The sequence below is a fragment of the Schistocerca piceifrons genome, chromosome 1 (assembly GCF_021461385.2).
Source record: "Schistocerca piceifrons isolate TAMUIC-IGC-003096 chromosome 1, iqSchPice1.1, whole genome shotgun sequence".
In the NCBI taxonomy this organism is placed as follows: domain Eukaryota; kingdom Metazoa; phylum Arthropoda; class Insecta; order Orthoptera; family Acrididae; genus Schistocerca; species Schistocerca piceifrons.
The window spans coordinates 341,178,039-341,198,118 of NC_060138.1; the positions used below are offsets into that span (position 1 = coordinate 341,178,039).

General features: G+C 37.9%; 1 protein-coding gene across 1 annotated transcript in view; it reads right to left on the minus strand.

The window, feature by feature from the left end:
• Nucleotides 1-20,080, minus strand: part of LOC124720213 (leucine-rich repeat serine/threonine-protein kinase 1) — a 150,417-nt gene that overhangs the window by 114,311 nt on the left and 16,026 nt on the right. The window contains exons 5-9 of the mRNA XM_047245563.1: nt 11,132-11,285; nt 5,151-5,283; nt 2,421-2,593; nt 2,143-2,337; nt 352-531 (exon numbers count right to left, since the gene is read on the minus strand). Of these exons, the coding sequence (XP_047101519.1) occupies nt 352-531; nt 2,143-2,337; nt 2,421-2,593; nt 5,151-5,283; nt 11,132-11,285 (835 nt within the window). The remainder of the gene's footprint in view (nt 1-351; nt 532-2,142; nt 2,338-2,420; nt 2,594-5,150; nt 5,284-11,131; nt 11,286-20,080) is intronic.

The window sequence follows — 20,080 nt, forward strand, 5'->3', positions numbered from 1 at the left end:
CAATGCCTCACAAATCTGGATAATGTAAAGACCCACAATGTGTCCTCTATCAAATTCTGTCAAGTGCTGATAACATTGTCTCACAAGAGTACACAGCATCTTAGTGTCCTTCACAGTGATTACTCAATGTCAGACACCGTTCAGACCTGATAGCAACACCAAACACAAACAAGACTAATGCATTTGATGGTTATTCTATGTAGAACTGCAACTCTTAAACATTCACGTTGCCACCTCTGGTGTGTACATGTACGAAGTTATATTGACATCTGACCATGTCTTCTGAGTGCTTTACTCTTCTTAACAGCAATTTATTTTTAACAATGAATGAAAAGAGAACACACTACTCACCAACCACTGTTTTCGTAGCTGTGCGAGATCACATTGTTGGTTGTGCCAGTTTATCATTACAGCTGTATTTGGAAAAAGTGAGCTGTATGTTAAGCTGCTGAGACCTAAGTGTGACACTGAACCAATTCCTTCTTCTGTCATGGCTGCTTTATTCAGTCTGTATTCAGGATCAGGATATGCCTAATATAAAACGAAAGATTTTAGAAAATGGTTAATTCAATTTCAGAACATTACAGCTTATACATACATATATTTGTTAGCACTATGGCCTCTTTTTAATTCTTCTGTATTAGGATTTAACTCCTCACTGTATATAATGTTCTCTAAGAGTACAGTTAGTACTGTAGGAATTTACAGTATTGTTTGCAAAGACACCACTCATTTGCCTGTTGTAAGTATGAGAAAACCAAGTAAAACTCTGAATCAAAGTGACAAGAATAGGATTTGAATCTAGCTCCTGGTGAATATGATTTTTATTTTTATTGAGTAGGGCAGTCATATAATGCAGTCAGCAGCAGACTATGAGAACCTGCATACATCTGTTTCACGTACTGTAAAGGAGATCTGTAATCAAATGGAAAACACTAGCAAAGCAATGCCAGACAGCAATGACATTAAGGCAACAGGCATTATAAAAGCATGCATGACTTTTAAAAGTAACAAAGAAAAATAAAGTGGACAGTAATTCATTCCACGAAGTCTCTTTTGATGACACCTAGCAACTTATTTTACATGCCATGTATTAATTTAGAGTAAATCTATTCACAGAAGATATATGTTGTGAGAGTACATGAAGTTTAGTGTTGTTTGTATGGCTTTTATAGTGTGGTTTAATAAATTCTTCAGATTTTAAAAGCTTTGCAGCTTGCAGCTTGCTTCCGGGCACAAGTGATTGTTCCAGATTTAACAATGCTCCCATCCCTCCCCTGATACCTCCACACATTTCATTTCACTCTTTGTACCGGTAAAATAAAATCCTAATCTTTCATATTCTCACTTCAGATTAATAACAGCCTCATTGCAGAATGAGATTTTCACTCTGCAGTGGAGTGTGCACTGATACGAAACTTCCTGGCAGATTAAAACTGTGTGCCCGACCGAGACTCGAACTTGGGACATTTGCCTTTAGCAGGCAAGTGCTCCACCTTCTGAGCTACCGAAGCACGACTGACGCCCCGACATCACAGCTTCACTTCTGCCAGTATCGCGTCTCCTACCTTCCAAACTTTACAGAAGCTCTCCTGCGAACCTTGCAGAACTAGCAGACCTGAAAGAAAGGATATTGCGGAGACATGGCTTAGTCACAGCCTGGGGGATGTTTCCAGAATGAGATTTTCACTCTGCAGGTAGGAGACGTGGTACTGGCAGAAGTGAAGCTGTGAGGTCAGGACGTGAGTCGTGCTTGGGTAGCTCAGATGGTAGAGCACTTGTCCACGAAAGGCAGAGGTCCCAAGTTTGAGTCTCAATCCGGCACACAGTTTTATTCTGCCACAAAGTTTCAACAGCCTCATTGCTGAATATAACGATTTCAATAAGCAAATGTGCAATTACCATATAGAAATGTTATGTATTTCTTAAACAAACACAGAAAAATAAAAAGATTAAAACATTGAGCTATATTTATTCAAAGAAAGTATGTCCTAAATCCTGCAATTAGAGATTTTGTGGGAAGCTAATAAACATACACATACAAAGAGTAATACGTCAGCTGATTCACAGGCTTCAACTGCTTGGCTTTCTTTCTATGTCACATTTGAATATACAGCCTGTGAACAGTATTAATTTACCAACCTTTGTTGATAGCAGTTTGGCAGTAAGAATGTCATCACGATTTTGTGTAGCCACACGAAGTGCCTTGCAATCATCATCACGGGCTCCATGCCTTAAAAGAAGATCTGTCATGCCAATATCTCGATTCTTGCATGCCTCAACAAGTGCAGTGGAACTGCTAATAGTACCAACGTCTTCAGTGTCAGGTGAAGATACCTGCAAAAATAGCATCCTAAAGGCACTGAGACACTTAGAAGGCCAGTATCTGTCACAAATACGAATGGTCCCATATACAATACCTGATCTGACATTCGGCATGCCAAATTTGGATCAGCTCCACAAAGTAGTAAGGCACTGGCTACTTCATAATGCTTTCCTCTTACAGCAACATGAAGAGCTGTTTCACTGTTGTTGCTGCAGTATATATTTAATTGTAAAGGACTTAGCATGCAGTCATTTTTGGCAGCTTGACCTGAAATGAATTAGAGTTATTAGTATGTGTTCTAAGCAAAGATTAATAGTGGAACATGATATTCTTATTCCGAACAAGATGGTATCTTACTTTGCTCAAAGCATACAGCACACATGACAGAGAGCCTAAAATTCAGAAAATGGAATATTTTCATGATGATTATTTCATTATCTTGAAAGGATAAGAATTTGTACAGAGAGATTCAAATGTATCAGGACAAAATCAGTTCCAGAATTAAGTATGAACTAATGCAAAAGTCTGAACAAAGAAATTAACCTATGTTGGCACAACAACCACAGTACGTGTAGATTAAAAGATGAAGCTGACTGAAGCTCTACTTCTCTGCTGTGTTTAAGTGAGTGTGTGTTCTTCCACCACCTCTGTTTTACAGTTCTCCAGCTTCATTTCTGTGATGTCCACCATTTCAGTGCTATTTCTTTTTCTCAGACATTATGCCTCCTAATCTTCATCACACTCTCTTTCCTTAAAGTTATAGGAAAGTTATGGTACAATGTAAATATTTTAGGAGTAAAGGAGACCACTCATTGAAAAGTAGAAAGAAAATTTGCTAGCTTTCGGAGTAATACTTTCTTGAGCTAGAGCATACCCACCCCCCCCTCCCCCCGCGCACACGCACACACACCAGCTTGTTTGCCAGCTAGGAGTATGTAAGGGAAGTGTTGAAAGTACATGGGCTTAGCAGGGAGAGGTGTACACTGAAGGTGATGTGTGGGCATGAAATGGTAAAGCGTGTTGGAACTTGGAACACTGGATTTACTGGAGATTGAGGCCAGGATGATTCTGGGAGCAAAGGACATGTTGCAAGGGTAACTCCCGTCAGCATGGTTCAGAGAAGCTGTTGGTGAAGGGAAAAATCCAGATGGCCTGGGTTGGGAAGCAGCGACTGAAATTGAGCGTGTTATGCTAATCTGCATTTTGTGCTGCCAGGTGGTCAATTTTGTTCCTGGCAAAAGTTTGGTGGTAACCATTCGTCCTGATGGACGCCTGGTTGATTAGTCACACCGACATCAAAAGCTGTGCAGTGTTTGCAGCAGAGTTGGTGTATGACATGACTGCTTTCATAGTTGGCCTGGCCTCTGAAGGTGTAGGATAAGGACTGGCGCCAGAAGTGCTAGACTGGTGGATCAGACGGGTCTTAAACCTTGGTCTTCCACAGGGATGACCCTTTGAAGTTGATTCGTGGGGGTGAGGTCAGGGGATTAGGGGTATGTGAGGGGTACCCATAACTGTGCTGTGGATTTGTTTGTATATCTTCCATTCAAATAAAGGGAGAGATAGTGTTGGATAGCAGCAAGGCCAAGGGCATGAGGAATGTTGGTGTACAGGGAGGTGGCATTAACAGTGACAAGTAGGGATCCAAGAGGTAACAGGGTGGAGATGGTGGAATGTCACTAAATGGAGTTGGTCTTTGAAATGGAAGGCTGGTTGGAGGTGTTGATCAACAAGAGCAAAAATTCTTTCAGCGGGATCACAACAATCAGCTGCAATGGGGTGTCCAAGATTTGTGGATTTTGGAGAGCATGTAGAAGGTGAGTGCTCAGGGAGTCATTGGGTTGAGGAGAAAGGTAGACTCAGGGGGAGAGGTTATGGAAAGGGTCTATGCATTTCAATGGGGATGGGAGGTTATGTTGTGACTTCTGGGATGACGATGATGATGATGATGATTGGTTTATGGGACATTCAATTGCACGGTCTTCAGCGCCCGTACAAAGCCCCAATTTTTACACAGTCCATTTTTTCAACAATCCAATCTAATCACTGTATCAAATGATGATAATGAAATGATGAGGACAACACAAGAACCCAGTTCCCGGACAGAGAAAATTCCCAACCCGGTTGGGAATTGAACCCAGGCTTCTGGGATGGGAAAGTGTCAGAGGCCTTCTGCCAGGCAGACACAGTGACTCATCACAACTGTGGAGAAGACATTGTCTGCAGGAAGGATGATTAAATCAGGATACGTTTTAAGGTTGTGTATGGCTGTCCTTTTTTGTGCTGAAAGGCTAATGTTCCTCGGAAGGGACCTGGAGCTTGCTGTACCCCATTAGAGACTGGGGGATCTGCAAAAGTAGCCAAGCCATATACCAACTCTTTTGTAAACACCAGACATTTTTTTTAAGTCAGCATGACTACCAACCGCTGTCCTCCAAGATGAAAGGCCAGTAATGTATATACATGGTGCAACAAAGGCATCTTGTATAATAAAATGGACAGCCTACAGTGGTTTTTAAAATGGTTTTATCATGCAGAAATTACACTCATACATGAAGAAATATGTAGCAGTGTTTGTTTTCATTGTTAAATAATAATGGAGATTAGATTTTACTGGCAACAACAGACAAACATTAACTTATACTCAAGAAGAAGGGTATGTCAGGCAGGAGAAGATGAAGATAAAACTTGGGGAAATGAGTGACAGTGGATTCATTAGAAGTATTATAGGAACTTACATTAACTTTAAATTCATGAAGAGACTAAAATGGCTAAGTTAAGGAGCTCCAGAACTGTGACTGGCACATTTAAATTTAAAAACTACCTTGATTTTCTCCAGCCCGACTGAGATTAAGACGAGCCATGATTGATTGAATTCCATCAGATATACGCCTCCTTGTTGGGCTAACAATCTCTCCACCTCTGCCAGGATCATTCTCATCATCTTTCTGTAATGACTGAAATTAGATAATATTAATATTAATAAATGAGCAATGGCAATTCAAATATTATAGTCAGGACAAGGGGCTGACAATGTCAGCAGTAACATATTAAAAGATCATAATACTATTATAAGGAGATCCACATACAATACAAGAAGTAGCCATAAAATTTAAATTATCACCTCCAAAATATTAAGCTGTGGTCATGAAACTTGGTGATTGTGTCAGTCCTTTTCTACATACTGACTCTTTAATGCAACACATTTTTTTCATGATGGACAGATGGGTTTCTGGAGACAATGACAATTGATGTCTGTATTCTGTCTGTCCAGGAAATGTTCCACTTCAAAAATCACCTTGTATTTGTGGAAATACCTGTGACGCAATGGTTTCTTCGAAAAAAAAAAAAAAAAAAAACAGCATGGGTGACTAAATCCTGTGCATAACAGGCTGTGGTGTTGCCAAGGAGCAAAGACAACCCCCTCGAACAGCTTCCTACAATGCTTCGTCTTGGCAGTATTCCATAACCTCATCAGGAGATTTCAGTACTATACTCCTGTGATAGGTTGACCTTTATGAGTATAATCTGGTGGCATCACTCACAGCAGTCTCAAAAAACACTCAGCACAGCCTTGACCGCTAATGCTTTGCCCCTTACTTTTTTTCAGTGGTGCTGAATCAATATATCTCCATAGTTTCCTTTGCTTCTTCATCACAGGGTCTTAGTGACACACTAGGCATTTGGCCATAGTGATTAGGCAGCTAAATAACTCATCATGATTTCCCTGAAGTAGCTACAAAATTTTCCTAGCAGGCTTTTTGAATGGGTGTAAGCTAATTCAGCATCTCATGGAAGACACTGAAAATGGATCCATGACTGATTTTCACCTTTTGCACTACCAGCTCAATTGTGATATGCTGATCTTTGAACAACAGGGCCTCCACTTCTCTTGCAATTCTCATTCACAGAGATATGGTCAGTCACTTAATTATTCAACACACAAACTTATTTGACTACAGTGGAAGTGCCTTTATCCCCCAAACCACTGTCATAAACAATGGTAAATTTGTTTCCATACACTTTCAATGTTATCAGGAGAAAGAAAACTGGCGTTCTACGGATCGGAGCGTGGAATGTCAGATCCCTTAATCGGGCAGGTAGGTTAGAAAATTTAAAAAGGGAAATGGATAGGTTAAAGTTAGATATAGTGGGAATTAGTGAAGTTCGGTGGCAGGAGGAACAAGACTTTTGGTCAGGTGATTACAGGGTTATAAATACAAAATCAAATAGGGGTAATGCAGGAGTAGGTTTAATAATGAATAAAAAAATAGGAGTGCAGGTAAGCCACTACAAACAGCATAGTGAACGCATTATTGTGGCCAAGATAGACACAAAGCCCATGCCTACTACAGTAGTACAAGTTTATATGCCAACTAGCTCTGCAGATGATGAAGAAATAGATGAAATGTATGACGAGATAAAAGCAGTTATTCAGGTTGTGAAGGGAGACGAAAATTTAATAGTCATGGGTGACTGGAATTCAAGAATAGGAAAAGGGAGAGAAGGAAACATAGTAGGTGAATATGGATTGGGGGAAAGAAATGAAAGAGGAAGCCGCCTTGTAGAATTTTGCACAGAGCATAACTTAATCATAACTAACACTTGGTTCAAGAATCATAAAAGAAGGTTGTATACCTGGAAGAATCCTGGAAATACTAAAAGGTATCAGATAGATTATATAATGGTAAGACAGAGATTTAGCAACCAGGTTTTAAATTGTAAGACATTTCCAGGGGCAGATGTGGATTCTGACCACAATCTATTGGTTATGAACTGCAGATTGAAACTGAAGAAACTGCAAAAAGGTGGGAATTTAAGGAGATGGGACCTGGATAAACTGAGAACCAGAGGTTGTAGAGAGTTTGAGGGAGAGCATAAGGGAACAATTGACAGGAGTGGGGGAAAGAAATACAGTAGAAGAAGAATGGGTAGCTCTGAGGGATGAAGTAGTGAAGGCAGCAGACGATCAAGTAGGTAAAAAGACGAGGGCTAATAGAAATCCTTGGGTAACAGAAGAAATATTGAATTTAACTGATGAAAGGAGAAAATATAAAAATGCAGTAAATGAAGCAGGCAAAAAGGAATACAAACGTCTCAAAAATGAGATCGACAGGAAGTGCAAAATGGCTAAGCAGGGATGGCTAGAGGACAAATGTAAGGATGTAGAGGCTTGTCTCACTAGGGGTAAGATAGATACTGCCTACAGGAAAATTAAAGAGACCTTTGGAGAGAAGAGAACCACTTGTATGAATATCAAGAGCTCAGATGGCAACCCAGTTCTAAGCAAAGAAGGGAAGGCAGAAAGGTGGAAGGAGTATATAGAGGATTTATACAAGGGCGATGTACTTGAGGACAATATTATGGAAATGGAAGAGGATGTAGATGAAGATGAAATGGGAGATAAGATACTGCGTGAAGAGTTTGACAGAGCACTGAAAGACCTGAGTCGAAACAAGGCCCCGGGAATAGACAACATTCCATTAGAACTACTCATGGCCTTGGGAGAGCCAGTCATGACAAAACTCTACCATCTGGTGAGCAAGATGTATGAGACAGGCGAAATACCCTCAGACTTTAAGAAGAATATAATAATTCCAATCCCAAGGAAAGCAGGTGTTGACAGATGTGAAAATTACCGAACTATCAGTTTAATAAGTCACAGCTGCAAAATACTAACGCGAATTCTTTACAGACGAATGGAAAAACTGGTAGAAGCGGACCTCAGGGAAGATCAGTTTGGATTCCGTAGAAATGTTGGAACACGTGAGGCAATACTAACCTTAAGACTTATCTTAGAAGAAAGATTAAGAAAAGGCAAACCTACGTTTCTAGCATGTGTAGACTTAAGAGAAAGCTTTTGACAATGTTAACTGGAATACTCTCTTTCAAATTCTGAAGGTGGCAGGGGTAAAATACAGGGAGCGAAAGGCTATTTACAATTTGTACAGAAACCAGATAAGAGTCGAGGAGCATGAAAGGGAAGCAGTGGTTGGGAAAGGAGTGAGACAGTGTTGTAGCCTGTCCCCGATGTTATTCAATCTGTATATTGAGCAAGCAGTAAAGGAAACAAAAGAAAAGTTCGGAGTAGGTATTAAAATTCATGGAGAAGAAGTAAAAACTTTGAGGTTCGCCGATGACATTGTAATTCTGTCAGAGACAGCAAAGGACTTGGAAGAGCAGTTGAACGGAATGAACAGTGTCTTGAAAGGAGGATATAAGATGAACATCAACAAAAGCAAAACAAGGATAATGGAATGTAGTCAAAGTAAATCCGGTGATGCTGAGGGAATTAGATTAGGAAATGAGACACTTAAAGTAGTAAAGGAGTTTTGCTATTTGGGGAGCAAAATAACTGATGATGGTCGAAGTAGAGAGGATATAAAATGTAGACTGGCAACGGCAAGGAAATCGTTTCTGAAGAAGAGAAATTTATTAACATCGAGTATAGATTTAAGTGTCAGGAAGTCGTTTCTGAAAGTATTTGTATGGAGTGTAGCCATGTATGGAAGTGAAATATGGACGATAACTAGTTTGGACAATAAGAGAATAGAAGCTTTCGAAATGTGGTGCTACAGAAGAATTCTGAAGATAAGGTGGGTAGATCACGTAACTAATGAGGAGGTATTGAATAGGATTGGGGAGAAGAGAAGTTTGTGGCACAACTTGACTAGAAGAAGGGATCGGTTGGTAGGACATATTTTGAGGCATCAAGGGATCACGAATTTAGCATTGGAGGGCAGCGTGGAGGGTAAAAATCGTAGAGGGAGACCAAGAGATGAATACACTAAGCAGATTCAGAAGGATGTAGGTTGCAGTAGGTACTGGGAGATGAAGAAGCTTGCACAGGATAGAGTAGCATGGAGAGCTGCATCAAACCAGTCTCAGAACTGAAGACCACAACAACAACAACACTTTCAACAACACAGCATAGAGTTCTCTTTCAAATTCAGAAAATGATTTATGGACAATACTCCACTTGGAGTATTTTTGTTTTGGCTCCTCTAGCCATATGTTTAATAAGTCGTGTGATGCAAGGATTTCAACATGAACCAGGACTGCAGATATGTACCTGCCAAGAAACATAAAATGAATTATGTGATTTTTTTGAGGTGATCATTATAACTACCCTTTATGCAGCAATTGTGGCACATTAATGGTGCAGCTAATTTTACAAACAGCAAGGAAACTTTCAGTTCCTAAAATCATTCTTCTACTAGGTCATGGCATACACCAAACTTGAATTTCAGTTAAACAGCATTGATGAAATAACAGACTTAAGAGAAAAATGGAGGGGGGGGGGGGGGGGGGGGGGACTGATAGCAGCACAGTGTGGAGGACACAACTGGCTAGGCTGGGTGGAATGGGGATGGGTGCAACAGTCAGATGTTAGTTGAAAGCTACAGCAAACATGCAATAGCAAAGACAGAAAGGCCACAGGCAAAGATGGGAGAGGCCATTGTGGCCTTATGTAGTAAGGACAAGCATGACTGGCAAGTGACGAGGAAAAACCACATTAGCTATGGAAAAGGAGAGAGAAGCAGGACAAATGCTGGCAGTGGGCGAATGTACAAGTGAATTTGTCCCCTTCTGGATTCTGGGGTATAGACTTCTCACACAGGCTGCTCACAGGAAATTATGCCTTTTATTTGGCACAGCAGCAATTTCAGTGTTGTCCTGCATTCAAATAAGAAGTGAATATTTGCAGAATACTGCCAAAACAGACTCTCAAAATCATCCTCTGTTCCTTCCTCATAAACTCCTCACTGAGCTCCAGAAAGGGACCATTAGAACACACTAGTGCATGTATCTCAGTGCCTATTCCCAGCACAAATTAATATGGCTGTAGTATACCTGTTCAGTGTTATCCCCAATTCCCACAAGAAATTCTCCTACTACCAGTACTGCTGAATAGCTTAATCACAACAGTATTTCGCCATTTGTATGTGGCCAAAGATGACCCAGCAAAGGTTTCTGAAACAACATCCAGTTTTACTGTGGGAGAGTGACTGTAGTAAACCTTAAAAAGTATGGTCTTTCTATACAGTAGATGCATTCATCTGTATTTCATCTAAAGACCCAAATGTATCAGATGAAAAGAAAAAAATATGATTTTATGTGCTAGAAGAGTAGAAAAGAATGTGAAAAACCAAGGTAGAGAAGATCTTCATGTCTAGAAGTGATCACCTAAATCTCCATGGGGTCCATCACAGCATAATACACTGTTATTTTGGTCCAGTTCTAGGCTATTAAAAGAGTTGGCTGTACCACAAGCCCTGTCTCTGTACTAGGGAGCTTCCCACATTCATCTCGCTGAATGTTGGCATGTGTTACACTTACCCAAACAACCCAAAAACATAGCAGAAAGGCATGAAAATAATTGTAATAAATCTACCAACATGATAATACGTGAAGTTTTCTAAGCAAACATTGTTATATGTGGCATAAGTTCAATAAGAGATTTTACAATTTATTTCCTGTTTCTTCACTTCAACTGATTATTTTTGTTAATAACAACCAGAAATTGTTCAAATTTTCTGATATCAAAAACAGCAATTTAACAATCTCACATCCTCTTCTATAAATTTCCATGAATACCCATGACTGTCGAGTTAAATGAAGTTCTAAGGAGTAGTTGGCAGAGATAGAGGGAGAACACAATAATAATAAAAGAAGCATGTGACAGTGAAAAATTCAGAACAAAGCAAGTTGATAGAACATGTACAAACACAGTTACAAGCAATATTAGTCTATTAAGTGAATACCTATCTATTTGCGAACAATCCAATTGTAAAGAATACATACCTTTACGCGGTATGCTTTGACTCTAAATTTCAGTAGGAGATCAACCATTTTGTAGTTTCCAAGAAGTGAAGCAACATACAACACATTTTGGCCTGTTACATCACGCATATTAATGTCAAAAGGCATCTCATATTCCCATTCACCAGTGTGATCCCTAAAGGATATAGAAATACGTACATAACTAAGTATGCCAATTTTACTAACCACTAGAATAATGTTTACTTATCACATATAAAACTAACTTACACGTATCTATTGCTCACATGTGAGGTAAATTTAATATTAAAACTATGTTGAGCCTCTTCTATAGGAATCTTTACTTACATCTACATTGCAAGTATTCTTTTATTTCCTAATGTGAGCCTGTTATTCTTAATATGTATACAGAATGGTATTTGTCAGCATATGAGATAAACAGAAACTTACTATGAATTCAATCTGATAGTAACTGGAATCAGTGGCAGCAACTAAAAATACAGTTCATGAGATTTTGTAACTTCATTTTAAGAGTGATGATGCTATTTTTGTGAGGAAAAAGGTCCATCTTCAATGTCAAATGTAGATACATCACCTTGTATTATCTATTAGTTGATGTAGTGATCATGCAACTGATACCATTGTCAGGTACCACTTTGCTCACTTTTTTGAAATTATTACATTCATTGATCTTTCGGCTACTGTTTAGTCTCTGGCATATAGTGGCATATAGTGAAAGCTGCTATGTTTTATCAACAATGCAAACAGCTGCAAAAACTTAGTCAAATTTACACATGTTCAATTACTCCCGCGAAGCATGAAAAGAAATGAACTTCAACAACTTGGGTTGAGAACTACGTGACATCATATGATCTAGACACATTGCAGAATCAGACTTTAATGACATGAAAAAAAAATGCTGAGCATTACGTCATCCCTGAGCAAAATTGAGAATTTGTTTCATATTAATCTTGTTTTTTCTTCATAATACAATTTTAGAAGAACCTATCTGAACAGTAATTACAATGAAATCTTTGCATAACTGTTTTAACTAGTTCCACTTCTGGTCACTGTATGAAATTTCATGAAAGTGAGATCCAAGTAATTTGAAAAAAATGGATACAAATGCATGACCTTAATCACATTGCCAAGATGGTTCTCAGAAAAGTTATGGAAGAAAATGGGTGGTTAAGAAGTGGAAGGCCATAAAATGTAGTTTTCATTATTCTAGTAACTGTATACTGAAAGTAGCTTCTGATAACATGAGCTCATCTTCATCTTACTTCTTTATGGTTTTACAAAGTGAAGCAGCCTCTCCCTTGATGGACTAGGAATTGCAAATCATGGCATTTCATCACACAACATACTTTGAGTTACCAGCAGTGTAGCCAGCGCTCTCTGGCCCAGGGTCAATTGACTGAGCGGCAGTTTCCACCATAGTGTTTGTAGTACACCTTTTTTTCTAGCTAATCAACAACACCTCACAACACTGACAGTGACAATGGTTATACTGGAAGTTCACCTGTTGTGCTAGTGTTGCAATATCAGCTCTCACTGTGTATTTAACTTATGCTGAGGCATTAGCAATATTTGAACACAATTTAATTTGTCCTGATTTTTGCCTTGTCTTTTAAACAAAACACCAAGCTGATACCTCTTTTAGTCACTGCCTCATTGTGTCCTCCCAACTTGGAATTCCCAGTTACTAGCCAGTTCTGCTAGGAATTTTGGTAGGAAATAAAACAAAATATTATACAATCTGAAAACTGTGTCTGCCACAAAACTGTGCCTACAAGACAAACCATGAATAAGATACAAGGAGATGTTAACAATAATGAAAATAACATTGTTTTAGGGAATATTCAATAGTGAAACTATGTTTTACAACAAAAATGATTCATGAAGCATATAACAAATTTTAAAAAAAGCAAAATCCTGTGTTACTGTATCTGACAACAGGAAAAAAAATCATGAAGGGGAAGCTGTCATCTATCAAAAATGGAGTTGACAAACAAGCAATCAAACAATTAGGAAATTTTGATTCTGTCTATATACTGTCACACAGACTCTAGAATTGAGCACCAGTTACAAGAGTAAGTTTACCAACAAGAACTAACACTTCCGACTGAAAGAATGTTTATTATCTACACAAGAAAAGTTCATTTCAAGCTGAATTGCCTGCCTCAGCAGTGAGTCCTCTCATTTATATTTACACAAGAGTTTTCTACTAAATTCCAATATTCCATAAATAAGTTAGTCCCACAATGTTCCAGAAATCACTAATGTTAAATGATGAATAATTGCAGGAGGCAAGCAAAAATTGAAACTGTGATCTGCACATCACCAGCGATTTACTATAATCACCATACCGTGGCGAATGACAAAAAGAACAAAGCGCACAACACATAGCATTACTTCCCCTCCATGCAGAACAGCTCCCTGCTGTTTCAAAGTGTACTACAGCTTGCTAATCATCATTTTCCTCTGTCTTGGACTGCTCACTACTCACTTGAAACACTTTTTTTTTTTTTTTTTACAATATCATTTCTGATGAACTAGATCACTGGAATCATGATCATATCTAATGCACCTGCTGCCTCTTCCTCCCAGCCTTCAGACCTCCACAACCTTCTCTTCTGCTCCCCTCCTACATACATTTGACCACTGCACTTGATACAACCATTTATCCTACTCAAGCTTCAGAGCTGCCTGAATGTAACCACCTGGAACAATTAATCTGCATGTGTATTGTTAACTTTGATGAAGAATTTGTTTGAAAACTTACAAATATGCTTAGTATTGTTTATCTGCCTAACAATGACTCAATGCTGTAACTACGTGGTGAGTTGTCATCTTTAATACTTCCTTTACCCACATACACACATACAAAGAAGTAATGGCTGTAGTAAAATTTGGCTACCATGAACAATGTGCCAAAACAGGAACAGGTGAAAGACAGAGATGTTTATTATCACCACTATAACTCAGTATTACAATGGTGCAGGCATTAACATCCAAAGAGAGAGTATTTACATGTTTGAATTTTGAAAACGAAATACTGGTAGAACGTTATGAATAGCTGAAAGAGATGTTGGTAAATATGGAACAATATAGGAATTCTAATGCTAAGCAAACTAAAAAATAATTATTTGTGAGTAAAATAAAGATACAAGCAAAAATTGTCTTGAATGTAGTGACAATGGAGAATGTATCAAAATTTATTTTCTCACAAAGTAAGATAACATCTGATAGTGGGAGCACAATTGAGTAGAATTAACCAATCAGCAGAAGTGCCAAGAAACAGTCAAATAAAACTATTTATTTAATACAGTAAAAATCTAGAAACAGGAAAAATCAATTGAAAGTATCTGTATGGATTATGCTGTTGTACAAGAGGATATATGGACAGTGGGACCACCACAGGAAAGAAGAACTGAAGCCTTCAAAATGTATGTATCATCAAATCATAAAGATATCTTGTGTTGAAAAGGGAAAGAAATAATGAAGTGCTGCAATGAATTTGAATGAAAGTAGATTTATGAGATATAATAATGAGGAGGCAAAAAACTTGGATAGATCATACTCTAAGGCATAAAAGTATGGCGTAATTAATGTAGGCAGATACAGTGGAGGGATTGAACAGCAAAGGAAGACCCAAGCAGAAATACGTCAAACAAATGAGGAAAGGTAAAAGGTACACAACAGCTATTACCACCTGAAGCAATTGGCTTCGAACAGATAACAATGGAAATGGCTACTGCAAAGCAGTTCATGGGTACACATACACGTAGTACACATTGGGTGTTTTTGCACTGGAGCTCAAGAGAGGATTGATTCCAAAAGTTAGCAAGTCTTCTTTCTCTTTCATGTGTGCCTGCTATTCAGTAAGTGGTCTATTTTACTCATAAATTATTTACTTTCTGCTAAGTTGGAGGAATGAGAAAAACCTGCCATAGTTTCGCAGTCATGTTAGAAAGCTGCACCAAAATCAAAGAGAGCTTCACTGCACATTTAAACACATCAAAAGCCTTGTAGACTGATAGAAAGCTGAATGAAGCCAAACTTAAATGTAAGGAGAGCTACGCGTGAAATGTTCAAAGAATTTTTTTAAAAAAAGTAAAATGGTACCTAGCAATCTGACAAAAAATTCAAAAAAGTTTTTGCCTGATGTTAAATACATGAAGAGGTAAAAACCATTTTCCAGACACTAAGAAACAATAATGGCATAAAAGCAAAGAGTGAGAAAGAGATGCCAGAATATTAAATTCCTTTTTCCAAAACTGTGCGCTGGAGAACAATGTAGCTACTCCTTTCATTCATTGCATGAATGCAAAAAAGATCGGTATCAAAATATTTGACCAGAAGATAGAAAATCTACTAAAATTGCTGAATAGAGGAAGGTGATTGGACCTGATGGCATAATTTTAAGATTCTACATAGAGTATGCAAAAGAATTTGCTCTTCTTGTAACAACGCTGTAATGTAGATCTCAGGAGTGTCAAATAGTTTCCAAATGGAAAAATGCTCAGGCAATCCCATTTCCAAGAAGAGTTGTTGAACAGATATACCCAACTACAGACTTATATCAGTAATGCAGAATTTTGGAAATGTTTTATGCTAGCTTATTATGACCTTTCCTGAGACTAAGAATCTCCTCTGCAGGAACAAATATGGATTACAATTGTGTGAAACCCAATTCATCCTCTTTATCCGTGAGCCTCAGAAGTCACAGACATCAGCAACCACATTGACGCTTTGTTTCTTGTCTCCCAGAACTCATTTTACACAATTCTGCACTATCGCCTAATCCACAAAATAGGAGCATGCATAATGTCAGACCATCTTTGGGATTCAATTAAAAAGTTTGAAGCACATAGAACACAGCGTATCATTTTTAACTGAGAGAAGTATTCAGATGTAAAAGCAACTTTGGGTGTACTGTGAGGGAGTGTTATAAGACCATTTCTGATCACAGCATACATAAATGACCTAGTAGATAACACTGAAATCATCTTGAGGCTGTTTGAAGGTGATGCTGCTGCAGATAGAGAAGTCACTGCATCTGTTGGTCAGTTACCTGCTAGTCAGAGATAATATGCATGTGAAGTAATGCAGGAGTCAATACAGTACTCCCTGTTGCTTGCTAGATTCACTGGAGTAAACTTTGGCATGACAGAAAGTACTGAAAAAAGCACTTTGTTTTTGAGTTGATGTCTGTTATACACACATTTCACTTGCAGAAATACATCAATTTTTACTGATGCTCAGCAATTGCTAAAGACCTATTGTAAACATGTTCTCAATAAAGAATAAAAAAGGAAGTAAAGTAATTCCCGATGTCTGTGTATGTGACTGCATTAAAAACTTATGTCTTCATTTCATAAAAGAAAAAAAGTGTTTGGCGAGTTTGATATTAGGTGTGGTGCATATTCCACGCTATCTGGTGTTTCGGAATAACTAATAATTATTAATCTCTTTCGTAAAATCAAAGCTGCACTTGGGCGAAGAAGTCCCACTTCATATATTAATTTCATTAACTATAATTAATTGCGGCAAAGTAATACTTATTCAACAGACTATCACCAGGTAGTAAATCATGAATGGTTCACTATACCACAATATAGTATAACTATTACAGTGAAATGTAGGAAGGCCAACAGAGGAACAACACTTGATGTAGGGATAAGGCAGTTGGCTCATCAATCATGAACCATTACTAGGTACCACTGATGGGAGAAATAGACAAGATCTAACAAAGAGCAGTGTGTTTCATCACACATTCATTTAGTTAAGTGTGAAAGAAACACAGAGATGCTCGTCCAACTCCAGTGGCAGATGCTACAAGAGAGGTGTAGTTTATCATGGAATGGTTTAATGTTAAAATTCTGAGAGAGTATGTTTCTAGAAGAGTCAAGCACTATATATATTGCTTCCTATCATGTATCTCTTGTGAAAAAGCCACAAACCACAAATGTAAAATTAGACAGATCTGAGCTCACACAGAGGCTTACCAACAACCATTCCTCCCTCGAACTATTTGAGACTGGAATAGGTACAGTAGTTAAAGTGCCAATGGCTTTGCTGCAGTGGCAACACAGTTCCTGTCAGATCACCGAAGTAAGCACTGTCGGGCTGGGCTAGCACTTGGATGGGTGACCATCCTGTCTGCCGAGTGCTGTTGAAAAGCGGGGTGCACTCAGCCCTTGTGAAGCAAACTGAGGAGCTACTTGATTGAGAAGTAGTGGCTCTGGTCCCAGAAACTGACATACGACTGGGAGAGCGGTGTGCTGACCACATGCCCCTACATATCCACATCCGGTGATGCCTGTGGGCCGAGGATGACATGGCAGCTGGTTGGTAACATTGGGCCTTCATGGCCTATTCGGGCAGACTTTAATTTAGTTAGGAGTTAAAGTGGCACACCAATAGCCTTGCACCATACACCATAAGATAACTTGTAAAGTACTGACGTAGTTGCAGATGTATACGATGATCTAACTGTACTTGTAAGTCACTGCAAAAAAACAGTTGTTCCACTATTTATGAGCAAAAACAAGTACTCAATTTGTGACAATATGCAAAGGTACCCTGCACTGGTAATACTGACAAAAAAAAAAGAAGAACCACAGATTTTGAGATGCGATACGATGCAACTTTTGCTGTGGTTGAAGTGATGAAAAACTGTGCCTACTTAGTGTGGGACTAGACTGTGCTTTACCTAGATGTATGCAGTGGTTGACAGTGCGAGATGGCCCACCACTGACTTGTTTTGACCCTTCAAAATACATGGAATCTTGGCTGCTTCATGGGCAGCATTCCATTATTGGCACCAACAGCAAGGAAAGATAGAAAGGAGGTACGACAACGAAAATCTCTTAAAGCTTTGGACAGTTCTGTAAACTTTATGCTAAGAAGCCTTTAAGATTTTTTCCCTTTTTCAGTATCTTATAGTTCAAATTTACATGGGTTCACCTTACTGTAATTTAGTTTTTTGTAACACAGCATAAATTGAGAACACTTAACTTAATTAATGAAACATGTAATAAAAGATTGTTGATGGTGCATATTGGAGTTTTATTTTTTAACAGAACAAATGTTATATTCATACTTTTAAAATATTCAGAAAAGTGTTACAATAACATTTTAAGAAGTCTTAATTTCAAAAATATCCTCTGGAAGATCATAGTACATTTACCTCTTTTTTTTACAAATCAAGCACTGGTGAAAACTATAAAATTATAAAGAGACATCATGGCTAACAGGTACTTACCTCCAGGAGATGAAATTCAATACTGTCAACTGACTCATTTAGAAGCGTAAAGCTGTCCCTAACTTTTGTAACACTAATTTACATATTTCTGACAACAGTACTGAAATTTCAGCTCCTGAAACTAAATACTGGCCAGCCATAATGTCTCTCTGTAATTTTACAGTTTTCTAAGTCAATTTCTTTTCTTATGTATTATTAATGACAACAATCTAAAGTCATTACGACTTTTATCCTCAGAAAACAATGTTTCTTGGTATTTTCATATTGCACATAGTAAACATATCGTTGAGTTCACAAATTATTATTACAGATCACTGTATTTTCCAAACATCACTTTTAAGCCGTTATTTTAACACTGATCAATCTGTTGCGTCCATGAATTATTTATAAAATCCTTTCTGTGTGCAGCATCATGCAGGCCATAGATTAATTTCAGCCTTGTTTTGTATGTACATATACTTGGACACATCCACTTATTTTCTGAGAGTATTTTCATACCTCTCATAGTTTCAGAAAAGGAAACAAACAAAAAGCGTTTGGAATGGGAGAGGTATCAGCTGTACTTTATTACATTGCAGTGTGATTACGACAATGTAGATTTCCACATACCGGTAATTTATGAAAGGCAACAATGCTTTTTTGCTCCAACAACTTTCTTTCTTTATTAATCTGATATAAAATGAATATCTGCATAGCAGTAACAGAAAAAGGGACATATAGTCCTCACATTTTATATCTTTCAGTACAGGTGTAACTGTTCCAGTTGAAGCAATTGATAAATTGCAGATATCCAAAATGTTGTTACAATTTTACTTTCATTTCAAGTGAAATAAATAGCGCCTCACTGGCAGTGTAATAGAAAGGACACAAGGAGGATGAAGGAAGAAGAAGAACATTGAGAAAGACACAACAGAGAATGTAGGAAGGATGAGAGATGGAGTCAACAAAGAGATTGTCTGCGGTGTGGAAAGGAAAATAAAAGGTGGGGAGGGGGTAAGTGAAAAGTATTAAGATTTATGTCTAATGGTGGGTGAAATTAAGACGAAATGGAAAGGGACATGGAGGGTGAAAAGGTAAAGGGAGGGAGGGAAAGGTGTGTTCACTTGACAGTAATGTATAAGAAAAGTGGACACAGAAAAACTAGAGGGAGAAAGCTGTCCCTAACTTTTGTAATACTAATTTACATGTCTGACAGCAGTACTGAAATTTCAGCTCCTGAAACTAAATACTGGCCAGCCATAATGTCTCTCTGTAATTTTATAGTTTTCTAAGTCAATTTCCTTTCTTATGTATTATTAATGACAACAATCTAAAGTCATTACGACTTTTATCCTCAGAAAACAATGTTTCTTGGTATATAAAAATAGTTAATTCTCATATTAGACACAATGATCAGTAGGAAGTGGGAATAAAAAAACAAATAAGAGAGTGAAGATAATAATAAAAGTAATAAACATATGAAAACTAATAAAAATAACTACAATGTCTCAATCAACTAGTGTTCAATGACAGCACACAAAACCTTGTAATGTGAAACCCTAGAGGTCACCAACTATCATCTAAAATGCAATATTAATAATCAACATGTAAAAAGTTGTTTTATGATTACGTATGAAAACTATCCACGAGAGCAAAACTGGTACAACAAAATCTATAATCAATATGACATACATTAAATACATTATCAAGAACAGTCACTGAAT